We start from the raw sequence: 9,697 nt of genomic DNA, 5'->3' as shown, positions 1-9,697 counted from the left end.
ACCACCAAGAAAACAAAACACCAAACACCAAAGAACCACCTATTTACAGTGGAATTTTATACAGCTATTAGAAAGAATAAGATTATGTCATTCGCAGGGAAATGGATGGACCTACAATAAACCATGTTAAGTGAGGCAAGCCAACCTCAGAGACAAATGGTGCATGTTTCTTTAATATGCAGAAGCTAGATCTAAAATACACCAGGACATGATTAATTATACAGGACTCTAGGCACTCACACACAGTGAGACCAAAGGAAGACACTCTTAGATCACTAAGGTGCAATGCCTCTACACCTCTGATCATATAAAACAATAATGCACTCCAGGGAAAGGGAAACAAGGTGTTCTCTTTTTCCTTTATTGTTCTGGGAAACAAGGTGTTTTGTTTTTTTTTCCTTTTTTTCTGTGGCTTGAACTCTGGGCCTGAGCGCTGTCACTGAGCTCCTTTTGCTCAAGGCTAGAACTCCTCGCCACCTGAGCCACAATGCCACTTCTGGCTTTTCCCGTGACTAATTGGAGGTAAGTCTCATGAACTCTCCTGCCTGGTCTGGCTTTGAATTGTGTACCTCGAATCTCAACCTCCTGAGTAGCTAGGATTACAGGCATGAGCTACTGGAGCCTAGCTTCTTTTGTTGTTGTTGTTCTGTTTGCTCAATTATATACAGTCTTTGTGTTAGGGGAGACACAGAAATAGAGGGACAAAAGGTGAACTAATGAAGCAATGGTACCTACTAGACACAATGTGGAAAACGAACTATATGAGCTGTGGGTTGGGATGAGGGAGAAACTGGGAGAGCACAAGGGAAAGGGTGACAGTGTCCAGGAAGAAATGCATTCTCCACCTGACTTATGCACCTGTACTCCCTCTGTACATTACCTTTACGGTAAGAATTAAAAAAATCTTAAACAAAGAGCCAAACAAGAATGTGGTATGTAATAAATGTAGCTTATGTATTAGTTAATTGTAAACCATAAAGTCATTTAGAGACCCAAGTTTCATAAAACTTTTATTTGAGAAAAAAAAAAAAACCAGAAAGCATAAACATTTTACAAAATACCATTCTTGCAAATGGAAGCCACGTTCCCAGAGGTCACACACAATTCTGCCGTGTGGGGCTGGGGATGTGGCTAAGCTAGGAGAGCACTAGCCAATAAGCAAAAGCGGCCCCGGGTACTGAGTCTGCGTCCCGGTCTCAGACCTAGAAAACAGGAAAGCAGCACAGTGTGTGTGGCAGTGAAAGGAGTGACTGGAACAGAACCACCTCGGTGTAGGACCTACAAGACACTCTTTTCTTTTCTTTTTTTTAATTTTATTTTAAAGTGCCTTGAAAAGGTGAATGCGAAGGGACAGAACGGATGAACTGATTTGAAATTTTAAGAAGTTTCTTTCCCATGGACCATACACATCACGGCTGGTACCGCATGGCCTGTATTTAGTCTGAAACACGAAAAAACAATGCAGGCCAACTGCACCCACTGAAAACAATCACAGCTGTGCTGGCAGCAGAGAAAGCCAGCCTGGGCGACTCTGGGAGGAGAGAACCCAAGAAGACTGTGCGCACAGACTGATGGCCCGCCCCAGTGAGAAGTGCTGTGTCCACCTGCCTCCCAGGCCCGAGTTCAAACCGCCTGGCGTAGGGGCTGCACAGGTGAGTGGGCATATGCAGCCTGAGCAGGCCAAGCGGGCGAGGCCTAACTTTTCTGCTGCAGTCGGGCAGCTTTGAACTTGGAAACCCGCTTTGCAGGCTCTTCAGCTGCTTCTGGGAGCGTTTCTTTGCGTTCTGGAATGGTGGGCAGTCCGGGAGGAGCGATGGCGGGGTGTATTGTTGGGGAGGGTAAAAAGTCCTTTTCTATCACTGTTCCAGAAAAAGCCTATGAGACAAGGAGACCAGATGTAAGATGCCCAGGGTCTCTGCTCGTGGCCACCCAGCTGACACTCCCCACTGAAGACATGAACAACAGAATCTAACTGTGTAGAGAACCAAGGCCCACTGAAAGTCTTCAGCCAGGCACTTGTGCTCATACCTACTACTACTCAGGAGGCTAAGATCTGAGGATCATAGTTCAGAGCCAGCCCAGGAAGGAAAGTCCATGAGACTCTTATCTCCAATGAACCAACAAACAGCCGGAAGTAAAGCTGTGGCTCAAGTGGTAGAGCACTAGCCTTAAGCAAAATAAGGGACAGTGCTCGGGCCCTGAGTTCGAGCCCCAGGACTAGCACACATGCAGAAACAAACAAAAAGTCACAGGACCTCATTAATTCTAGGCTCTGCTTTCGATAATCATTTGTCAAATATACTGACACCAGGAAACTGTGTACTGTAATATTAAAATAATTCAAACCAATTTTTGGGAAACTATAGTGTCTTGAAGTTTTAATACCTCATGTAGCACATGTTGTGTTTTGGGCTAGAACGTCAATTACCTGGTTTACATGAAATAAATTACCAATGGACCTGAGGAGTTTTTTGCTTTGTTTTGGTGCCGGTACTGGGGCTTGCTTGCACCGAGGGCCTGGACATTTGTTATCTAGCATCTTCACTCAAGGCTGGTGCTACAGCCACTTGAGCCACAACTCCATGGCTGGCTTTTGGTGGTTCACTGGAGATAAGAGTCTCATGGATTTCTCTGCCTGGGCTAAGAACAGCCATCCTCTAGATCACTGCCTCCTGAGTGGCTTCCCCATGACTTTGGAAAGGAGGAAGAAAAGGGGCAGTGGGAGAAGCAGGGGTTAATCAGCACTGACTGACCTGGGGCCGCTGGCCCCCGGGGGGCTCCTCAAGGAGGCCTGGGCCGGCCTCCCCGGCCTCACTGCTGGACTCTGTCTCACAGCTGAGGCTCCGCAGCACGGTGCGCCGCTCATCGGGCTCAGCCGCGCTGCTCTCGCTGGTGTCGCTGCACACACTGTTCTCCCGGCTGCGTGACTTCAGGATGGACTTGCGTGGGACATACTCACCATTCACCACATCCACGAAGACCCTGGACATCCAGAAACACGCAGTACTGCTAGGGGAGCCTGCAGCCAGCCATGACACCCCAGAGCCCATCTAACTTTCCTTGTTAACACACCCCTGCAATACCAGCCAGCTAGGAGGCCAAGAGCTGAGGACAGCAGTTAGAAGCCAGACAGGGCAGAAAAATCCATGAGACTCATCTCCAATGAACTGCAAAAAGCCAAAAGTGGAGATGTGGCTCAAGTGGTAGAGAGCCAGCTCATAGTGAAAAAGCTCAGGGACAACATCTAACCCCTGAGTTTCATCCCTACTATTGCTTAAGTAAGTGAAAATAAATTAAAAAAAGAGCCAAGTGCTGGTGGCTTATGCCTGTGACCCCAGGTACTCAGGAGGCTGAGATCTTGGGATCATGGTTAGAAGCCAGTCTGGGTAGGAAAGTCTTTGGGATTCTTTATCTCCAATGAACCATCAAAAAGGCCAGAAGCAGAGGTGTGGTTCAAGTGGTAGAAGTGCTAACTAGTCTTCAATGAAAAAGGGAAAAACAAAGAGACAGTGCCCAGGCCCTGAGCACAAGCCCCAGGACTGGCAACGGGCATGCACAAAAGTTGGGCACCACCCATAATCCCATCTACTCAGAGGAGGCTTAGATCTGAGGATTGCTGTTCAAAGCTAGCCCAGGCAAGAAAATCCATGGGACCTTTATCTCCCATTAACCACAGAAAGCCAGAAGGGGAGCTGTGGCACAAGTGGAAGAGCACAAAAGCTCAGGGACAGAGCCCAGGCCCAGAGTTCAGGTCCCAAAATAAGAAAAAAAAGTAAAAAAATAAATCCAGTGGCGCATCCTCAGGATTGGACCCCGCTCTGCAAGCACTGAGCTGCCCCCCCCAGGACTATGTACACGGCCTCCTATCCAGCATCATCCTTACTCCCAGCCCAGGCCTGGGTGTGAAAGCTGGGGCTGGAAGGAGTGGGTGGAGTGAGCTGGAAGGAGTCTGTTGTCCCACACACCTGTAAATGTCAGCCGGGGTCTTGATGGTGGGCAGCTCATGGGCACCATGGCCACTGCTGGTGTTCTTGCGCTTCCGTTTGGCTTCTTCTTTCTTTTCACTGAACTTCAAGGTGGTGTTTTTCCCAGTATTTATTCGAACCTAAAAGTTGCAATTTAAAAAATAGATTTTTTCTTTTAAAAAGCATAGAAACCTTTTTGAGAAATCAGGACGCACGCTAGAGAGAATGATACGCATAATGAGGAACACGGGGAGCACATGGGCTGTGACGCTAGTGATGGTCCTGTGTGACAGGGTCCTTTCCTGACACAGTACTGCCCCTGAGTGACATCATCCCAGCAAGCAAGCCAGCCCCACATGGAAAGCGAAACACATTTCAGCTAAATGGTTAATTTTGTCGGTCATGGGGTCTGGGAACTATCCCTCAGCTCTTCAGCTCAAGGCTAGCGCTCTACCACTTGAGTCACAGTGCCACTTCCGGCTTTTTTCTTTTTGCTTATGTGGTGCTGAGGAATCGAACCCAGGGCCTCATGCATGCAAGGCAAGCACTCTACCACTGAGCCACCTTCCCAGCCCTAAATGGTTCTTTGTGTGTGTGTGTGTGTATGTGTGTGTGTGTTTTTTTTGGGGGGGGAGGGTGCCAATATTGGGACTTACATTTAGGGCCTGAGCACTGTCCCTTAGCTTTTTCAAAAACTCAAGGCTGGCATTGTACAATCTCTACTTCCAGTATTCTGGTGGTTCACTAGAGACAAAAGAGTCTCACGAACTTTCCTACCCTGGCTAGCTTTGAACTGTGATTCTCAAATCTTAGCCTCCTGAACAGCCAGGATTATATGCTTCGCTTAAATGTTACATTTATTATACATTTATTATAAGCTTCACCTCATCCCATTTCTCTGGTGTTTTTAGCTTAAAGTGTGCAAAGTGTCCAAACTAACCAAAAAGGAACAGTAAAATCTGGATGACATTTAAGTCAAAAAGCAGTTATGAGATAGTGCTTAATTATTTTAAATTCTTTTAACACTTCGTATTTCAGAAAACGAGTCTAAAACATAAAAACCCACTCAGTTGAGAATTAAATGTTAGTGTTCCGTTACACCACATACTTCCTATGTCATGCCTCCAAGTGTTATTTCCTATTTTATCTAAATGAAAATAGGAAAAATTAAAAAACTGAAAAAAAAACTCACAAAACTAGGGTGCCAGTGGTTCACACCTACAATTGTAGCTGCATAGGAGGCTGAGATCTGAAGGAATCTGAATTTCAAGGCCAGCCTAGGTAGAAAAGCTCACTAGACTCCATTTCTAAAACCACCAGTAAAATAGCAGGGCTGGGCTTGGCACTAGTGGCTCGTGCCTTTGATCCTAGCTACTCAGGAGGGTTTAGATCTGAGGATCACAGTTCAAAGCCAGCCCCGGCAGGAAAGTCTATGAGACTCTTATCTCCAATTAACCAACAGAAAACCAGAAGTGGCGCTGTGGCTCAAGTGGTAGAGCACTAGCCTTGAGCTGAAGAGCTCAGGGACAGAGCCCAGGCCCAGAGTTCAAGCCCCACAACTAGCCAACTGTCAGCATTTTTCTCTTTGAAAGAAAAAAAAAATCAGCTCATTGCTATCATCCTAGCTACTCAAGAGGCTGAGATCTGAGGATCACAGGTCAAAGCCAGCCTGAGCAGGAAAACCTATCTCCAACAGACCAGCAAAAAGCCAGAAGTGGAGGTGTGGCTCAAATGATAAGAGACTTGAGCAAAAAAGCCAACAGACGAAAGGAGGGGGAATAGAAAGAGGAAGAAGAGGAAGAGGAAGGGGGAAGGAAGGATGGATGACATTTAATGATCATATTATATACAAAATGAGTCAAGTTATAAAGTATACAAACCCTCTTAGGTTCAACAGTATGAGAAAAATAGATGGTTGGTACAGAATTGTCTCCAACCCCTGAAGCACATGGGTGGTTCTCCTTATTGCCATCTTCATCCCCATCATCATCATCGTCCCCATCACTGTCATCTTCCTTGCTGTGGTAAGAGTTTGAGCCATTCACTGGACATAGCGATAGACCCCTGAGCAGGGCTGAGCTAGGAGCGAGCTTCCAATCACTTCTGGGAGTGAAGGAGCCATGGGCTCCACCGCCCCCAGGCCCACATGCCTTCTGCTCCTCCTTTTCCTCTTCAGAGGAGTTCTCATGTCCGCCATTTGCAATCACAGTGTCAGGCTTACTGCCAAAGAAACAATATTATCAACAACATGAGATGAAAACACATCAGAACTGTAATGCTTGCAATTTTCAATTCATTTTAATGAAAAAATTTAAGATTGTATATTCTTTGAGTGTGTGTGTGTGCTTGAAATCAGGGCCTGGGCTAGTGCTCTACTACTTGAATCACAACTCTATTTTCAGCTTTTTTGCTGGTTAATTGGACATTAACAGTCTCACAGACATCCTGCCTCGGCTGGCTTCAAACTACAATCTTTAGATCTCAGCCTTCTGAGTAGCTAGGATTACAAGCTTGAGCCATTGGCACCCAGTCTCTCTCTCTCTATATATATATATATTTAAACTATCTAGGTTAAAAGAGGACAACAGTAAAAACATGATTTTTTTTTGCGGGGGGCGGTTAAGTCGTGGGGCTTGAACTCTGGGCCTGAGCGCTGTCCCTCAGCTCTTCAGCTCAAGGCGAGCACTCTACCATTTGAGCTACAATGCCACTTTCAGTTTTCTGGTAGTTTATTGGAGATAAGAGTCTCACAGACTTTCTTGCCCAGGCTGGCTTTGAACCACAATCCTCCGATCTCAGCCTCCTGAGTAGCTAGGATTATAGGCGTGAGCCACCAGCGCCTGGCAAAACAGATGAATTTTTAAAATATAGGTTTTGAAGTAAATTAACAAAACATTAGTTTCTGTGCCACTTCCGCATACTGGAATTATTCTAGCATCAACAGCTCACAGGAGAGGAGCTTTTGTCACTAGGTATTGGCCAGACACAATATAAATACAATATCAATAGTATAATAAGAAACTCAAAGAATATTTATTTCTAGCTAGATGCCAGTGTCTCATACCTGTGTATATAAACACCTGCTTCATTCTATACAGGCTTTCAGAACCTTACAAAAATAACAAAAACAAAAAGGCAATACCACTGAAGTAACATCATGCAAAAATAAAAAGAATCCTGACTAAGAAAATCACCAGATTCAATGGTGGTTTGAAGAAATTAAACAGTGGCAGTTAATCTAAAAGCAACAACAACAAAAAAGACCTAGGGAATGTGCAGGGGAGATAGCAGGGGGGAAAACTCTTCTGTATCTTTGTCCTCCCCCCCCCACAGAAACTAACTATGCATATGTTATATCATTTAAGGCAAAATAATATAGAAACTTCTGTGGTAGCAAGCATCGTTTAGTACTTTGACAATTCAAAGTGACTGCTAATGTGTATTTCAAATAGCAGTTTGGTAAAGTTTCTTGTACCTGAGCAGATTAGAAATTGCCTGTTCAATAAACAGAAAGGCTTACAAACACAAGGCAAGGCCAAACAATTTTCAGAATCAAACTCAAAGGAAATTGATGTTTTGAAAAAGTCACTCAAAGACAGAACACTATCATCCTGAGTACAGCATGAAAACACATGCTGGGTGTGGCTCAGTGGAAGATGGCTTGCCTACCATTCTTAAAGCCCTGGGTTCAATTCTCTGCATCTTTTTTTTAAAAAAACTTAATCTTTGCCGGGCACTGGTGACTCACACTTGTAATCCTAGCTACTCAGGAGGCTGAGATCCGAAGATCACGGTTCAAAGCCAGCCCAGGCAGGAAAGTCCATGAGACTCTTATCTCCAATAAACCACTAGAAAACCAGAAGTGGCGCTGTGTCTCAGCGGTAGAGCGCTTGCATTGAGCTGAAGAGCACAGGGACAGCTCCCAAGCCCAGAGTTCAAGCCCCACGACTGACCAAAAAAAAAAAAAGTTAGTCTTTTAAAAACTTACATAATATATCCATCACTAAGAAAAACCAATTATATGATAAAATATAATATAAAAATAAAATGAAAATATGTAGTAAAAAATAAAAATAAAAAATGAAGATGAGATTTTGGGGATTTTTGTTTTGTTTTGATGCCAGTACTTGGGCTTGAACTAAGGGCCTGTGCACCGTCCCTGAGATGTTTCTGCAAGGCTGGTGCCCTACCACTTGAACCACAGCATCACTTCCAGTTTTTTCAGTGATTAAGTGGGTTAAGAGTCTTTCAGATTTTCCTTTCCTGGTTTGACTTTGGGATTACAGGTTTGAGCTATCAGCATCGAGCCTAGTATTTGCACACATCAGACACTCCTATGGAAAGTACTGAAGCAGAGTATGGCTCATACCTAGCAAGCATCAGACTCTGAGGTCCAACCCAATACAGAAAAGAAAGGGTCATGGGGGAGAAGGGAAAACAAAGTACTCTAGAGAGTACTCTTGGAGTGGGAAAATGGGCAATTTAACATGGCATGGTTTGCTGCTTGATTCCAATGAGCACATACCACCTTATTAACGAGGGACTGCGGATGAAGCACAGCTCTTGGAAAGCTAATCTGTCCTGAGATACCTGTCAAGTTCACCCAGCAATTCTTCTTGCCTTTCCAGTTCTTCAAGTCGAGCCCACAGTTCCTTGTCAGCTAGCAAATCCTTAGATTTTGAATCATTGGCAAAATCAGCTTCAAAAAGACCTGAAGTTTTTGGTTTGGAATGAGGCTTATGAGCAATTCGTTGCTTTCCTATTTTATAAAAAGACAATTAGATTAAAAAATGTAATTGTTAGTATTTTTACTTTGTTAGTCATAGGACTTGAACTCAGGGCCTAGGCACTGTCCCTGAGCTCTTTTTGCTCTAGGCTACTGCTCTACCACTTTGAGCCACAGGTCCACTTTTGCTTTTCTGGTGGTTAACTGAAGATAAGAGTTTCACAGACTTAGCCTTAGCTGGCTTCCTCAGATGGTCCTCAGATCTCAGCCTCCTAAGCAACTAGGATTACAGGCATAAACCACCAGCACCCAGCATGATTGCTAATATTAAAAATCAAATACAAACAAAAAAACCCACATTATTCTAACTCTATAATCAATGGGATAGACGCCCAAGAGTGCTAAGGCTAGGTCACAGGGGAGTTCTATTTGAGGAATCTCCAAACTGCCCTCTACAGTGGTTGCACCAATTTTCACTCGCACAAACAGTGTTATAGGAGCGGCTCCTTTACATGGATATGGATGGCTGGACCTAGAACAAATGATGTTAAGAGAAGTCAGGCCCAGAGAGACAAAGACACATGTTTTGTCTCATCCATAGAAGTTATATCTGAATTATGTACACAAACATGTTGACTAAAGTATGGCCATCGAACTATTCAAGGTACATATGTAGAAATGGAAGTAGGTAATTTGAGGGGAGGGGTGACATTGATCAAAATGCACTGCACTCAAACTGAAATGTTGAATTGTAACCCCTTTGTACAACAACTTAAAAGATAAAATTCTAGCTGGATGCCAGTGGCTCCTGCCTATAATCCTAGCTACTCAAGAGGCTGAGATCTGAGGATCACAGTTCAAAGCTAGCCCAGGCATGAAAGGCTGTAAGACTCTTAAATTAACCACCAGAAAACTGGAAGTGGCGCTGTGGCTCAAGTAGTAGAGTGCTTGCCTTGAGCTGAAGAGCTCAAGGACAGTAACCAGGCCCAGAGGTCAAGCCCCATGA

The 9,697-nt window shown here is 44.5% G+C and overlaps 1 protein-coding gene across 2 annotated transcripts in view; it reads right to left on the bottom strand.

The window, feature by feature from the left end:
• Positions 1-1,301: 1,301 nt before the first annotated feature.
• Uri1 (URI1, prefoldin-like chaperone) overlaps positions 1,302-9,697 on the bottom strand; it is a 54,767-nt gene continuing 46,371 nt past the window's right edge. For both annotated transcript variants that reach the window (XM_013026345.1, XM_013026346.1), the window contains 5 exons: positions 8,556-8,724; positions 5,846-6,185; positions 3,966-4,105; positions 2,754-2,982; positions 1,302-1,875 (listed from right to left, as the gene is read on the bottom strand). In XM_013026345.1, coding sequence (XP_012881799.1) covers positions 1,696-1,875; positions 2,754-2,982; positions 3,966-4,105; positions 5,846-6,185; positions 8,556-8,724 — 1,058 coding nt within the window. In that variant the 3' untranslated portion in view covers positions 1,302-1,695. The remainder of the gene's footprint in view (positions 1,876-2,753; positions 2,983-3,965; positions 4,106-5,845; positions 6,186-8,555; positions 8,725-9,697) is intronic.

The sequence above is a fragment of the Dipodomys ordii genome, unplaced genomic scaffold (genome assembly GCF_000151885.1).
Source record: "Dipodomys ordii isolate 6190 unplaced genomic scaffold, Dord_2.0 Scaffold92, whole genome shotgun sequence".
NCBI classification, from domain to species: Eukaryota; Metazoa; Chordata; class Mammalia; order Rodentia; family Heteromyidae; genus Dipodomys; species Dipodomys ordii.
This window is presented reverse-complemented; position numbering and strand designations above follow the sequence as displayed.